This window comes from Colius striatus, chromosome 5, assembly GCF_028858725.1.
Source record: "Colius striatus isolate bColStr4 chromosome 5, bColStr4.1.hap1, whole genome shotgun sequence".
In the NCBI taxonomy this organism is placed as follows: domain Eukaryota; kingdom Metazoa; phylum Chordata; class Aves; order Coliiformes; family Coliidae; genus Colius; species Colius striatus.
This window is the reverse complement of record NC_084763.1, coordinates 41860905-41877058: the sequence shown is the minus strand read 5'-3', so window position 1 is coordinate 41877058 and position 16154 is coordinate 41860905. Positions and strand designations below refer to the sequence as shown.

Genomic DNA, 16154 nt, shown 5'->3' with positions numbered 1-16154 from the left:
TGAGTGCAGGCGGGGGTGGGTGTGGAGCTGGCAGTGATGCTCCCTCCAGCAGCACTGGGCTGGGGTTGGTAGGGAACAGGAACTGGCACAGGGACACCCGTCGGGGGGAAATGCGCTCCCATGTCTTTTCGATGGTGTGAGTTTGAAAGGGGCGTTATTTTTCCCCAGAAGTTATGGCATTTAAAGAAAAATATAAAAAGAAAAGATTAACGTGGGTAGGAGAGGCAGGCGCAGCCCGGAGGCCCAGGGAGCGGCGGGGTGGGCGGGCGGGCAGCAGCAGCTGCCCGGCTCTTTCGGGCTCCCCCGGGCTCCCCTCGACCCCTCCCCCGCGCCCTCCCCCGCCCCACCCCGCGCCCTCCCCCCTTTCCCCTGCTCCCCCGGCTCCCCAGGTCCCCCCGGTCCCCCCGCCCGGCTGCCGGCGGGGCCGCGGCCAGCTCCAGCCTGCGCTGAAACTGAGCAGACCCTCCCCACACCCCCCAGCTCTGCTTTCTTTCACATCTAATTTGATAGGAGAGTGATTTCAAGCTTCCCACAGTTACAACTTTTCTTGATTTCTCCCTTTGCTCCCCCTCCTTCCCCGCGCATTTATTACTCGCATTTAATTAATTCCTTCTTTGCATTTCCTTTCCTGTGAATCTTTGGGTGACTGCTTTGTACATATGGCAATCTGATAACGAGGGAGTTTATCCTTATTCTCTATACTTCTTCATGGCGATGTTCCACCCGTCTAGTCATTGGGATATCGATCATCTTTCTTTGGGGAGGGGGAGAAGGTAAGAGGGGTGATAAAAGATTTGCAGTATCCCACACCATTAAGGATAACTTTTATTCCTTGGCAATGTTTAATCAACTGTTATATCAAGTCATGCTGTTTAAGCAACCACATCAAAAGAACATACCCTCTTTTGTATAAATTATATATTCCTTGTATCTGTCTTCTCACATGCACGCAGACAGGGAGATAAAACTGAAGTTTGTTGTTTAATAGCATGCAGCAGGTATTTAGCTGTTCTACAACTTGTTTCTGCAACTTAAGTTGGTTGATGAAAACCTAGAAGCCATACTTGCTGACTTTCTAACTTTTTACCTATTCCCGAGTCAGAACTTCTGAATTAAAGCTCGGAAAGAGAAATCAATGATTCGCTGAAACATAAATAACAGAAGAAAAAACATAAACTAAAAAAAGGAAAGAGCACCGATTAGAGTCGGTGTGACAGCTGTAGAGCACTTCTTTCGACTCTTTTCTAAAGTTTACGTAAAAAGACCGCGTTGGCCCTTGAAAAGTCCATACTGTCCTGCTTGTTACAGGTTACGGATACACAACTTTTTTTACCACTTAAGAACTAATTTTAAAGTCCGTTTTCACATAGTTTAAGTTGATTACGACTCAGATCGATGTCACAGACCGGAAAACTCCCACATAATTGCTCACCCCAAAGAGGTTGTTTCTTAACAACAACAACAAAAAAGCCAAAAACCCAAATCCAAACTTCAATGGTTCTTGTTGTTGTTCTCTGAGAGAGTGGACTTTTAATTACTTCAGCACGCCGTCCTGTCGTTTTTAAGAACTCCTAAAAAACTTCTGAAAGTTTCTGGATGTTAGGACAAATTGTATTTTCTTAGGAGCAAAAGTAAATGAGCCCTTTATAGGCAGAGAAGTGTTTGTTCAAATGGGACTCTGCTTTTCTGTCTAATCTGCTCTATCAGCTCCATCTCTGCGATTTTGCTCGTCTCTCAACACCTTTGTCTGATTAGTAGCTTTTGGAGATCGGGATAAAGACATCACTTGCCACGCTGCATGAGATAACAATTAATTTAACATTAAACTTATCCCCTTTCCATTCACTTTGCTGGGATCGATCTGTGTTAATTGTGTTTGCGGATGCTTTCAACACTTCTTTTTCTTAAAAACTTAATGACATCCCGCAAGGAGGTGTAAGAGTCTAAAACGCTCCTCTTCGACCAAAGAAACAAAGAATTATAGCTTCAGCGTGCTCAGGAGACCATCTATTTTTAATCAAATTATATCCAAGCACTTCTGAAGGTACAACATTGTTTTAAACTGGTTAATAGTCCTTGGCGGGGGGATGGGGGGGGGGGGGGGGGGAGTAAAAAAGATCTCTCCACATAACAGTTGTGTGCTACACAAGTCAGAGCGGAGAGAGGCGAACTTCATCCAACTGCCACCTCTCATCAGACTTACCTGTTTCTGCCTCTAAAGCAGTCCTTTCTCAGCTAAAAGGCAATTGTGTTCCAAAATGTATGTCTTTAGGAGGGAGAGTGATTTCCCTTTTCGTGGGGAACAAGCCCATTACAAAACCACTTAGATGGGTGCGCTGCTAAATGGCATTATTCCCGCCCCCCTCCCCCTCCCGGGCGTTAATATTTCCCCAATACGTTTCTATTTGCAAGGCTCCCCGATAATTCGGGATTTTATTTAACCACAACTGCCCTTAGAAACTTGACTTGCAATGAGGCAGCCTGCTAATCTTTTTTTTTTCTGTGTTTTTTCATTTCTCTCTTGCACAGAGGCATCTGTTCCTCTTGCTGACAAATGTACCATTCTGCCAAGAAAGTTTTTGGGAGAAAAAAAAAAGAAAGAAAGAAAGAAAGAAAAGAAAAAGAAAAACCCCAAGCAGCGTGTAATTGATGTTATCCCAAGAAAGCGCGATCTCCACCCCTCTCAGCTCCAAGCCCTTCAGGTAAAAGGGGAAAAAAAAAATTCTTTCAAGAATTTGTTGCCTTTTTGAGGGTTAAAACATCAGAAGACAAGCTTGTCTCGCCTTGGCCAATCAGCTCTCGGCCCTGGCAGCTATAATATAGAACTAAAGGCAGACTCCTCTCACAAGCGTCTTGCTTTGCTACCATTAAAATCAGCCCCTTTTTTTTGTCTCTCGATCGCTGTCTCCCGACCAAACTCCGATGTGTTCCGTTATCAGCGACCTCACGCCTGCCATTCCAGCACCTGTCTTGCTAGGGATCGGTGGATAGTACACGATTGGGAAAGCAGACAAGGACATAGGAGGAGAGAGAGCTCTAGAGACAGCCAGGGCTAGGCACAGAGAGCTTTGAAGTAATTGGATTCAATGGACGAAATGCTGCTGTTGACAAGAATTCTCTTGGTGGGCTTCGTCTGCGCTCTTTTAGTCTCATCTGGGCTGACTTGTGGACCAGGCAGGGGCATTGGAAAAAGGAGACACCCCAAAAAGCTGACCCCTTTAGCCTATAAGCAGTTTATTCCCAATGTGGCAGAGAAGACCCTAGGGGCCAGTGGAAGATATGAAGGGAAGATCACAAGAAACTCCGAGAGATTTAAAGAACTAACCCCAAATTACAACCCTGACATTATTTTTAAGGATGAAGAGAACACGGGAGCTGACAGACTGATGACTCAGGTAGAGCCATAGAGATACCTGTATTTGTGTTTGTTAACCTCTCTGAGCAATACTAAAGGACGCATCTGTCTTAGTATTTTTGAAAGCAACCCCTTTCCTCTCCCCCTCCTCCCCCTGTCCCTCCAAACTTGGCTAGTTTCCCCCCATTGAATGTAAATACTATCTATACAGACAAGTTAGCAGGGGCTGGAGCTATCTAGGTGTTCGGTTGGGAAATCTGTGTGATACTTACAGTCATAACCGTGCCATGGCGTTCCCTGTAACTTGGTTAGCAATTGCTGTTTGCGTTTGTCCCCAAGGATGCACTTTGATCAAACGAATTGCATACAGCTCAGAGGACCCCAAGTGTATAGTGACCGCCAGGCCACTCACTCATTATTACAAACCCATTATTGCTTCGCCTGCTGACTTGATTTTTAATAGATATTTTATTTCCTTTCCTTTTTTCCGCTTAATTTATAGTTTTTTCTTCATTATTATTATTATTTTTCCCCTCGCGAGTATATTCTAAATTTAGTAGGCATGCAGTAGTGCACTCACAAAAGGCAGCTGGAGCCGGATCGACCATTCCTCTCCTGATTCCGTATTATATAGCTCGTATTGCAATACCATCATTTGCAATTGTGCCCATCAGAGCGTAAATATATTGATATTTCTTTAAGGATGCTCGCCGCCAATGCTCTGGTACTTCCATAGGGGAGGGACTTGCAACTTATCGGCATTGCATCACCTTCTGTTTTAAAAAATCTGATGGCACAAGGTTTACAACTGGGTAAATATTGGATCTCGGGTGGAATCAGATTGCGGAACCATTTTATGCGAAAAAAAAAAAAAAGAGAGAGAAAGAAAGAAAGAAAGAAAGAAAAAGGGAGAGAACCTCTCCGAGATTCACCTCGTAATTATTATTCATGCTCAACAGAGAGCTCGGTGAAGTCGATTGCTCTGCCAGTCCAGGAGTTTCTAAAACTACATGCAATCTAGACACTGGAAATGGGTTTCTTCCAAATATAGGTCAACAGCGCTTTTTTAATATTAATATATTTAAGCCCCACCTTCAGTGCTAGAACAGGACTCGCCTGGAAGGACTAGGCGGGGAGTGGACGCGGGGGGTGTGTGAGGGGGGTGGAATTTCCCAAACTCTCCCCATTCCACGGCCTGATTTTCCGCACGTTTGCCGGGTCTCCCGGGGAGTGGGGAACCGGCGGTTGCCACCGTCTATCTCCTCCCGACCACCTTAAATCGCACCCTACCTCGGAGCGCGGCGGCGCGCCTCTGTCCGCCCGCCCGCGCGCCCGCTGCCCCGCGCAGGGCTTGCGGAGCAGCGCGGGGTGGCCCTCGGTCCCCCCCTCCGCACCCGCCGTCCTCTTCTGCGCACCCGCCGTCCTCCGCCCCGGCCGCCTCCGGTGCGAGGCGTGTGGCGGGCGAGTCAGCCGCATCGCTCCCATTTTCAGCTCCACTTACTCCCCTCGCGTATCGATCGCGGCGGCTCTCGCCTTTCGCCCTTCCCTCCGCAGCCCGGCGGCGGCGGCGGCGGCGGCTCCGCGGGAGACGGGGCTCCCCCCGGGGCTCGGCGCATCCCTCCCTGCGCGGCTGCGCCGGTGCGTGTGCGCGGCGGAGCGGAGCGGCGGGGCGCGCCGGGGCGGGGGGGGGGCGGGAAGCGGGGAAGACGCTCCGGAGAGGTGGGCTGCGGGCCGGGGGGGCGGCTGCGGGCTGACCCCGGCCCCGCCGCTCTCCCAGGGCACGGCCGCGCCGGCTACGCGGCTGGCCGCTCTCGCTGCATTAGCTGGCAGCATCTGAACTCCTGACCTTCTGTCAACTTCCCTCAGACGAACGAAACGAAAACAAATACTTTCCCCCCCCCTCCCCGCCTTTCAGTGCTTATTCCCGTGCCTCTGACACAAAGGGGGGAGGTGGGCTTGGGGCAGCGGGGACAGGGAGGCCGCAGCACTGGGTACCCGGCGGCAAAGTCGGGGAGCGAGCCGGGCTTCGGCACCCCTCGGCGAGGCGGGGAGCAGGGAAGCGGAGCGAGGCTGCGGAGGGGGCGGCAGGGCCGCCCTTTTTCCCACTCTCCTCCTGGCATGGCGAAGCCACAGCACTCCGAGGTGCCGTCCCGGCCACCGGCCTCCCTGCTTTGTTTTTCTCTTTCCTCCCCTCTGTCCCTCGGCCATCAAGCTCTCGTTAAATCCCAGCCTTTAAACGACTGCTTCGCGATCCCTTCAACCATGGAGAGATCTTCCCTGAAGAGAATCGTTAAACTTGCAGAATAGTTGCCGAATGCATTAGCCACTAGTTAATATTAACTCCAGAAGGGAGGGAGGGAAAACGCAAACAGAGGTAGGTAAGTCAGGTTCTCAACTTTGCAGGTGACAACAGCAGTTTGCTGAAGGCTCCCCCTTCCTCCTCTCCCTCCTCCCCCCACCCCAGCCATTGGCTGGATTCGGGGGAGAGATAAGGAGGCCAGGTCAGTATGATAAAGCTGGAATTTCTACGAAATAAAATAGCAGTCTCGTGTAATGCAGGCATACAACCGGTGCGTGATGTGAGGAATTTAGAGATCAACTTGGCATTTAGGAAGCCCACCAGGTTGTTTACACTGACAGGTACCTGTTAAGTGTTTCCTTCAAGCAATTCATTTGTGAAGAGATTAGGAGCTGGCAGGAGAGGGCTTGTTGAACAACTTTGCCTCCATACAAAGCGTTAGTGGAGGCAGCCCTGCTGAGCTTCACGGTGTCTGAACAGAATTGGGCTTGATTTGTGGCACACGACCCAATGAATTAATAAATAGTCTGGGCTTCACGGCTTTTGACTCTGACAATCCAGCTCAGGCAGTGTAAAAGGGAGGAAAGTCCTTTAGGAGGTCGTTTTCTTCTTTATTTCGCCTGAAGACGGGAGCTGGTGCAGGCAGCAGGAGCGGCAAGAGCCCCTCGGTGCTGCTCGCACTCTTGCCTGCATCCTTCCCTGCACTGCTGCCCGCATCCCTGTCCTCCTCTCTGCCCGCAGTCCTGCCGCCCCACTGCGTTCTGTGAGCAGCAGCAGGGCAAGACACGGCCGTGTCATGCAGGGCTATTGCCTTAGGCGTAGCGAAGACTTTTGATCCTTCATCTCTTTTCCCCCTGTAAATCCGTGGAGGAGCATATCCATCCTCTCAGGTGTGTGAGTGAGTGGTGGTGAGGAAGAAACAATAAATCAAACTCCACTTCCTTGTGCTGCTGTGCTTTGCTGCCTGGAACTGTGTTGAAATCCAAACAGCCATCCCTTTCCGTAAATCGGTAGGCCAAAGAGTCCAAAGTAATCTCACAACTGTGTTTTATATCTCTCGGGGATCTGTGCATTGCTGGAATTGCTTTTTATGGTTGCTCATAGGTACATGGGAACTTTCTTGCTGAGAAACCTGCTCACATCCCTAAAAGTAACGTTGTCAGAATAACGGGGGTGGGGTGGGTGCTTTGCTTTCCTGCGAGCTGTGAAGGGTACCTTAGTGCTCTATTTTAGGTGTGCTGGGAGCATGCTGGGCAGAATGGTCCTGCAGAAGGCCAAGCATCCTGGTCAGGCCAGCAACAGTAGGGGAAGAGCTGATTACTGCATCCTGCCGTGGCTTTAATCCACATCGATATTTATACATCAAGAGAACCACATTGTCTACATGCACGAGTTACTTGCCGCTCAAAAAGGAGGCAAAAAGTTGGCAACGTGTGTGTTTCTAACTCTGTAGCTTTAGTGAAGTGCTTTTCAACCCCATCGGTGCTGATTTCCTATTTCTGGGGGCCTGCGCGTCCTTTTCGTTTATTGCTGGCACGTCCGTTCCTCCCCCCCTTGGCTAAAATCGGAATCTTCCCCAGTTTTTCAGGGTTTGATTTACAGTTGACTTCCTTCTACCTTTGCAGCCGCTATCCTCTGTCCGCCCATCCCACCCCCTCCATCTGCTCAGTACCCACAGGCCCTCGGCTCAGCTCGGGGGAAGGCCAGTGGCTCAGGACGGGTGATGGAAAAACCTGTAGCGGCTTCTCTGCAGAATTGTAAAGGTTTCATTCCACACAAAAGGTCCCCTGGCTTGCATAGCATCCCTGCTTCACTTAACTTCCCTCCTCGGCCCTCCCTTGCTTTTCATCTTCCCACTAAGAGCTATATTATTGTATGGATTTGCTCGGCTTTGTAGGCGAACGCCGATGTATGTTTGAAGCAGAGTGAATACTCCCAGCCCATGCTGCTTTGAGGGCTCTAATGAGTGATGGGCGAAGGAAGAGAGAAAAAAACCCCACAACAAAACACCCCTCCCTTTCGCACATAAAGGCTGTTAACATGTATTGAGACCCCTTTCAACACAGAATTAAGCTGAAAAGACCCGGAGAGACATTCCGAGGGGGAATCCGTGACTCTGAGATAGATGGCGAGTGTTTGTTCTCGGCAGAAACTTTGCTCTGGGGAAGGGGACGGGGCACTTAGCGGCAGGAATTTGCTCCGTGCAGGTGGCTTTGAACTGATACACCCCCCAGCTCTGGTGATGAGGGGTGTGGGGGGGCAACCCCCTGTCTCTGTAGCAGGTGCCAGAGTAGGGGTCTTCGTGGTGTTTCGCCTTCTCTTCCTCTTCAGTGTAACCTGTCTCCTCCTCCTCCTCCTCACCTGCCTCCCTGTCCCTCCCTGGCAGCGGGAGAGAAAATGCTCAGCCCCGGCTCAGCGTAGTTTAGGGGGGAGAGGGGAGGAACCTGGGGTGGCAGGAAGGGCAGCTGCCGCGGATTTGGCTGGGGGGGGAGGGAGGGGGCAGGATCCGGCCTTGGGAGGAAATAGATGGTGAAGGGGGGATCTGCTCCTGGCTGCAGCACACGCTCAATGCGTCCTTCCCTGTATGCCCGTATCCCCGCAGCGCTGCAAGGACAAGCTGAACGCCCTGGCGATCTCGGTGATGAACCAGTGGCCTGGGGTGAAGCTGCGAGTGACCGAAGGCTGGGACGAGGACGGGCACCACTCCGAGGAGTCCCTGCACTACGAGGGCCGCGCCGTGGACATCACCACCTCGGACCGGGACCGCAGCAAGTACGGCATGCTGGCCCGCCTGGCCGTCGAGGCCGGCTTCGACTGGGTCTACTACGAGTCCAAGGCACACATCCACTGCTCCGTCAAAGCAGGTAAGGCCGGCAGCCTCCCTAGGGCCACATCGGGGGAGGGGAGAGGGGACGACGACACCTCCAGGTCACGGCTGAGCTCCCCAGAGCCTTCCCGTCTCTGCCCGGTGCCGCCTGGGCTCCCTCCTCCCCGTCCCCGCTGGGTCCACGTCCCTTCCTGCCCCCTCGGCGCTCCGCCAGGGATGCAGAGACCTCGAGGGCGCAGACAATCTCCCCCTGCCCCCTTTCCCTCGCCTCTTAGTGATCCCGCCGGCGCAGGGGTGGGGAAAGGAAGGGGGGGGGGGGGGGGACGGGGAAGTGAGTAAAAAAAACGGCCCAGCCAACTGCAACGCTTTTTGACAGCATTTTTATCTGGGTGGTTCACTTGCCCAGCCTTCCCACGGGCGCTGCGCCGCAACCACACACCCTTCTCCTCCCCTCCGTGGGATTTGCTGCTTTCCTCATCCAAAGAGCATGTTCAACACAAACACTAGTGGCCGTCTCCGCTGGCTGCACGCCTTACTCGCGAGCGCTAATCTCCGAGTGGGAGCCGGCCAGGAAAATAAATAAGTAACGTGGTCCCCTGCCTTCTTCAGCGGCAGCCGCTAGGAAATTCCCAGATAGGGATACGCATACATATCATTTTTTTCCCCCTCCCCTGTGCTTACAACGCCACACGCTGTCTCAACTCGGAAACAACTCTCTAGAAATCCGTGACTTGCTGAGTTCATGCTCCTGACGGTTTTTAGGGAGGCAAAAGGGTCGGCAAGCGTGAGCCTCAGCTCCTGCCACCTCCCTCCACCTGGCTGCATGGCAGTTAAATAGCAACCCCTAGCCCATCAGCCCCCTGGAAGTGTCAAGAAACACCTGACTGCAAAAGAAAATAATGGGCTTTCTTTAAATATAGCCGTTTGCTTCAAACTCAGCAGCCTCACGGCAGGAAACAGGCATGGCCTCACCATGCCTGTCTCCAAGTGGGGCTCATCCCCTGACTCCATCCCGAAGCTGCCCAGGAGCTGAGCCAAGGTTGCACCTCTCCCAGCCCAAGGGGGCTTTGTCCTGAGAGCCTGCTACTGCTTTTGTTCAGCTCCCCAGTCCTTTCTAGCCCAAACAAGGCCCTGCAAAGCTGTCAGCCCCGCAAAGCTGTTGGCCCCACGGTGTTGCGAAACATCCCTTTCAGTAGTGAAGATGGGCTTTGCAGTGCCAGGCGCCCGATTGTGGAGCACAAGGGCTGACCTCAGCCTGAGCACACCCCCTAATCCCACCCCACGGACATTTCAGAGGAGAGAAGTAACCCCAAGCTGCTCATTGAGATTCGGCACACACCAACCTGGGGGCAATATGTAGAGGGTGTCAGGCAGGGTCGTGTGACTGTACCACGCAGGCAGCAAGGGAGCAGGCTTGAATTCCACCCGCTCAGCCCGACTGCAAACTGTCCAAACCTCGTTTCATGACAGAGCATCTTATGAGAAGATTAAACCCCATAATGCCAGGCAGGAAGATTCTTTATCTAGATCTCTGTTTGCAAAAAGTATGATCCCAGAGACTGGAATGCAAAGAAGAGTTCCCCCAAGGCCTGAATTATTGTCACCAGGACAGAAGAGGGAGAGGCAGGATTGGTAAAAGAGACATTGATAATGCGCTACAGCAAGTATTTAGAGCAAGCTTCTACATTTAAAATTCAAATACAGATCTTGAGTGCCTTGGAAAAGTGGCTCTGCTGTGCAAATAGTGCTTGGAAGGTCCTGGGTTTTTTGGAGAGTATGTGTGTGAATTGGCACATAGGGTTTCTGCACCTGAACAAATAGGGAGGGGGAGAAAAGGGGGGGAAGAAGCTGGGAAATAAATGGAAGTGTCCTCTCTTCCAAGAGTGTCTGCATTTATTACATGAATCAGAATGACAATGCTGATCCTTTATTGGATTTTAATTAGAGAACCCAAACAAGCACCGCTCAAAGCAGCAGATTTTCACACCTCTGCCAATTCACTGTCATGTTTGTAGAGCTGCTACACTACTAAATCTATTCATCAAGTCCCTGAATATGCAAACAAAGCTCTAGCCAGACCTTTACCGCGGCTTGTAGGAAAGTGTAGTTTGCTAGTGGAGGGCTCCACATAAAGCACATAGCTTGTTTGTTGCCATGTCCTCCCTAAAGAGGCCTTGGAGATCTCGCTGCTTCATTTCTGAAGGAGAAGTGATAAAGTTGTTAGCAAATCAATAACAGTCTAATTTTCACTCTTCTTTTCCTTCCTGAGAAAGTCATTAGGGGACACTCCAAAGCTTTACTTAAGTCATAAGGGCTTCAGTACCAGCCACAACAGCAAAGTAAAAAATCTTACTGCTTTTAGAAGGCAAACCACCAGGACTCTAAACTGGCATAGGGAGTAACTGGGGAAGGCAAGGAAGGGATGAGGAATGTCAACATCTGTAGCACAGACACTTGTTACTGTGACATACCATGGGCTACTACCCAGGATATATAAAATCAGACGTTTTAGGAACAGGGCAGAGGTCGTCTCCTGACGCCCAGATGTGACTGAGCTTCCAGAAGGGATTTGCAAGATACACAGTCTCATCGCCATTTCTCCTTTTGTTAAAGCTGCTATTGTTCCTCTTGGTAGCACTGGAAAGCAGAAGTAGCTGCCGATGGCGTTTAGTATCTAAACTCTGAGTAACTCCAAGAGCTTGAGGTGAAGGAGGGGTGTGCTTGGGTCTGGCATGAGCAGGGAACTGCCTGGGGAACTACATGTCCTGGGACCTGATCTAGGTGGACCTGTTTTTAGCAGGACGGTTGGACTAGATGATGTCTAAAAGTCCCTTCCAACCCCTAAAATTCCGTGATTCCATGATTCTATGACAGGGAACAGCATCTTCCTTCCGATGAGATGGGAAGGGTGAGAGACATGCTTTTTTTTGGAAAGAGGAGAGAAGTGCTGGGGATGCCAGACAGGGCTGATAAGGGGAGAGTAACATGCCCCACCATCCCCATGCAGAGCAGGAGGAGAGTGAGGGCTGGGGATAGCACGGGATCATGTGCAATGCGGCAGAGGAGGGCTCAGGAAATCCAGGTTGTTGCTTTCCAGTGGGGTGATGGGCTCCTTGGTACAAAGCCTTGTCCTACTCTGCCATTTGCTGCCCTAGATGGGCTCCTTGAGTAAGGGTTGTGTGAGGACCCAGAGCATTGTGAGCACAGACACTTGCCTAGAGGAGAAACCATATGATAGCAAAAGTGTTCAGCTTGGAAAGCCTGAGAGTTATCTGGCATCAGGTGTCCTGATGCCATAACCAGAACCAAGTGAAAAGCTCTTCCAGAAGAGATTTGTTGTGGAACATCCTTCTCAGACCCACTTCCCTAATGAGACAAACCACTCTCGTAACTCCCTAACCCAGAGGGAGATGCACCAGCTCAAATCTGTCACGAAGGGGTTTTCTCACTTAGAATTTCACTTAGTCCAACCACTAACCTCACACTGCCAAGCCTACCACTAAACCATGTCCCCTGACATTTGACCTGCCGAGCACAAATGGGGCACATTCATAGATGAGGGTGAGGGAATTTTGGAGGGGAGCGAGGCTGCATCCTGCACCCCTGCCTCTCAGGTGGGTTGGGGTGGCTGAGGAAGCGACGTGTCCCCGCATGCCCTCTTGCCCTGGCCCGGTGGGAGCCCCGTCTAACCCTGTTTTGCCTCTTTCCTTGCACAGAAAACTCGGTGGCAGCCAAGTCAGGAGGCTGCTTCCCCGGCACAGCCACAGTGCACCTGGAGCAAGGTGGCACCAAGCTAGTGAAGGACCTGAGCCCTGGAGATCGGGTGCTGGTGGCTGACGTGGAGGGCCGTCTGCTCTACAGTGACTTCCTCACCTTCCTCGACCGGGAGGACAGCTCCCACAAGCTTTTCTACGTCATCGAGACACGGCAGCCCCGGGCCCGGCTGCTGCTGACGGCTGCCCACCTCCTGTTTGTGGCCCCCCAACACAACCAGTCACAGGCCGGGACCCTCAGCAGCCGGGCTCTCTTCGCCAGCCGCATCCGGCCGGGTCAGCGTGTCTACGTGCTGGGCGAGGGCGGGCGGCAGCTGCTGCCTGCGGCTGTGCACAGCGTCTCGCTGCGGGAGGAGGCTTCGGGGGCGTACGCGCCACTCACTGCCCAGGGCACCATCCTCATCAACCACGTGCTGGCCTCCTGCTACGCCGTCATCGAGGAGCACAGCTGGGCGCACTGGGCCTTCGCTCCCTTCCGCCTGCTCCAGGGCGTGCTGGCCACCCTCTGCCCCTCTGGTGGGGGGGCCATAGCGGGTGCCTCAGCCACCCCCGGCATCCACTGGTACTCTCGCCTGCTCTACCACATCGGCAGCTGGGTGCTGGATAGTGACTCTCTTCACCCGCTGGGCATGATCGTGCCATCCAGCTGAGAGCATCCTGCACTGCCCACCAGCCTCCGAGGGAGAGACAGAGACACAGAGAGAGAGAGAGAGAGAGAGAGAGAGAGAGAAAGAGAAAGGAGAAAAAAAAAGAGATAAAAAAAGGTGAAAAAAACAGGAAAAACCTAAAAGAAAAAAAAAAGGAAAAAAATTACTTATTTTTAAAAGAGAGCACGGATTAAGACTTAAAATAATAATAATAAAATAATAATAATAAAGTAGGACAGTCCAAAGTAGACTTTAAGTGAAACAAAGACCCCGGGAAGTTCTGTTCTGTTTAGTTTATAAATATATATATTTTTATTTGTTCTTTTGTTTTGTTGTTTTGGGTTTTTTTTGGTTTGGTTTGGTTTGGTTTTTTTTCTCCTCTCCTGGATATTTATTTCTTTGGTATTTTGAATAGATGTTTTAAATGATATGAACCGGACCTTCAAGAGCCTTAAATAGTTTCTTTGATAATTTATTATCATGTGAACTGTACTCACAGGGGAAAAAATTATTTTGTGAGGCCAAGCAAAACTGCGCGGAGTCTATTTTTCTACATGTCACGTGTGTCCTGACTTTCAGAAAGCAAAATTCTGTACTTTCCCATCGCTCCATCACATTGCTCCTTCATTTCAGCAAGTTCTAAAAAATAAGCAAACAAACAAAATCACACACACACATACACACAAAAGACAAACTTCATGGGGGTCCGTAAATTATATTTTTATACACAGAATTGTAAATTAGATTTTTTTGAGAGATCAATACTTAACTGAATCACATTTCGTTTTTTGAAATAGTGTGAAATATGAGAATATATTATTTTAATTTAAATAGTTTCAAAATGTAACGTCATTTCCTGTATTGTTTTCCATGTTTTGCTTTGTAAAAAAGAAAAAACAACAACCACCACCACCATTTGGCCGCGTTCATGGAAGTCAAGACTGTTACACAAACTTTTTATTTGCAAAAGCCGTAAGAAATTTTGTTATTTTTAACTTCAAAAAAGGAAAAAAAAAAAAGGAAAAAAAGAAAAAAGAAATTTATGAGAAGATACTATTTTTTACAAAGCGCACACGGCGGCCATTCTGCGGCGATGGAGACAGTAGTTTGTACAGAGGGGACAAAAGGATGTTTTGCATTAATAAATTGAGGAATAACTGCTGTAAATTTACTAAAATGTATTTTTGAATATTTTGTAATAGTTTTAATAGTTTTATAGAAATAAAATGTGCCATGCACAGTCTGGTTAGTATATCGTAACTAAGAGTTCCTGGTGCATCCCATTTTATTTGGTTTTTGGCCCTTTTTGCTTATTGGTTTAGGAGACATGATGCCTAAGGAGTGCCCTTTATTTTATCTAGATATGTTGCTTATAACTTCTCATTTTGGTATTTTAATTAAGGGAACTGCTCCATCCCATCCACTCCTAACCTGGAATCTCTTGCACTCACAGTGGAGCCTCACTTATTCGCACAAGTGACCAGAGCCCCGGCTCCCCATCCATGGTCAGGCGACACTCCCCTCTTCCAGCTCTGGCCCTGGCTTCGTGCCCATCTACTTGGTCTGGTCTGGATATTGCAGACAGCTCTTAAAATTGTTTTCTGAGCGTGTTAAATCAAGTTTACCCATTGAAACATGGTAGGCCTTGTGGTGATAGTTGGATTTTAATCAACTTGATTTGAGTGCCCAAAAGATTGAAATCTGGGGAAGAAACATGGACTTAGATGAATGAACTGGGATTGATATGACTGATACTGGAAGAAGGAGATGCCACCAGATTTTGCTGGCCACCTCACCTGAGTAACAAGGCGGGGCTTGGGGCCACCAAGAAAGAACAAAATATCCTTTGCAAAACAAACAATCAAACATTCTAAGAGATGCTCCTTAGCTGTAACACATCAGGGTCTTTCCCAAGCCATCGATGGGTGAAGGCACTGGAGTTGTGTTTTAGGAGCTGGCTGGTGGGGCCAGCGCTGCATTCCCTGTCTGGTTCCAGCCCCATGCCCCACCGAGGGGCTCGTCCTGGCTAGGTGCCGATCAGTGAGGTTCTGCTGTGCCATGTGCTCCTCTCCGGAGGGTTTCCAGGATCCCTTTACAAATTTTGCAAAACATTGTGTGTGCATGTGTGTGCGTCTGCGACAGGACCGTGCTGGAAGGGAGCTTTCCTTGAATGTCTTCTCACCTTTTCTTCATTTTCCATTACTCGCTGGTCTAGGACCTGCATCCATCGGGCAGCCTTTTGCTCCAGAGACACAGCCACGTCCTCCGCTGGAATGGATAGCAGCTCCAGGTGGCCTCCCACGATGCTCCTACCTGAGGCCTCCTCCAGAGAGCATAGACCATGCTCTTCCATGCTGAAAGCCTGGAAGCTTCCAGAGCTGGTGGCTGAGCCCTGGGCACAAGCACCCCTGTGTCAAGCCCTGACAGATGGATGTGGTCTCTCCTTCCTGTCAGCTTCTAGTCCAGGGCCACTTTCACCCACTGAAGCTCGGACACAGCTGGGGATGGTAGGACTTCATCATGACTGCTGGTGTGCTGGAGTGCCCATGTGGACCACAGGGATAGGAACCAAGCCACCCTAATGCTCATGTAGTGTGGGGCATCATGGGGAACTGTGGTCTGGTGGGTGCCAGGGCCTTGCTGCCCACCCCAGCTTGGACTCTGCCACCTCCATGTCTTTGGGGTCTGCTGGTATGTCAGAGGCTGCATATGCAGTTGGTTTGGGGCATGTAAAAATGTGATGGTGGAACAAATGAGTCTCTGCTGTAAGGGTCTGTCCTTCATATGGTGGTGCCTGGGCATCTGAGCTTTCTTAGCTCTGTCTCTGAAAGGCAGCTGGCATTTTATAAAGCCTTTACACTCAAAAAACGACCATGTTGGAGCCTATCTTCTTCAGAGGTCAGGTGATGGAGGTGTTTAGGGGTGTCAGTGGTCAAACTTAAAGCCATTGGCTTAGAGGCTTTGATCTAAACCATAACTGAGATGAAAAGACCCATTAGACCAGAGACCATGCTTGTGTCAGGGTAGAGTACATTCCCTGGTAGGGACATTGCCGCATTTAATCTTCACCTAAAGGCTGAGACGAGCTCAGAGCTTTGTGGCATGAGAGAAGTCAAGATGTTGTGTTATACTAGGATCAACCTTTCGCCAAGCAAAGAAACGCTGTGTCCTGTTCTCCATCGCACATCTTTCGAGTGACTGTACGCCTCCTTCTCACCATATATTTATTACATCTCTTCCTCCGGCGCCTCCC

At 50.3% G+C, this 16154-nt stretch overlaps 1 protein-coding gene across 1 annotated transcript; it reads left to right on the top strand.

Moving 5' to 3' along the window:
• The first annotated feature begins 3037 nt into the window (after positions 1 to 3037).
• Positions 3038 to 12966, top strand: SHH (sonic hedgehog signaling molecule). The gene is made up of 3 exons (XM_061996956.1): positions 3038 to 3395; positions 8257 to 8518; positions 12198 to 12966. The coding sequence occupies exons 1-3, from the start codon at positions 3087 to 3089 to the stop codon at positions 12902 to 12904; spliced, it is 1278 nt and encodes a 425-aa protein (XP_061852940.1). The 5' UTR covers positions 3038 to 3086; the 3' UTR covers positions 12905 to 12966.
• The last annotated feature ends 3188 nt before the right edge of the window (positions 12967 to 16154 follow it).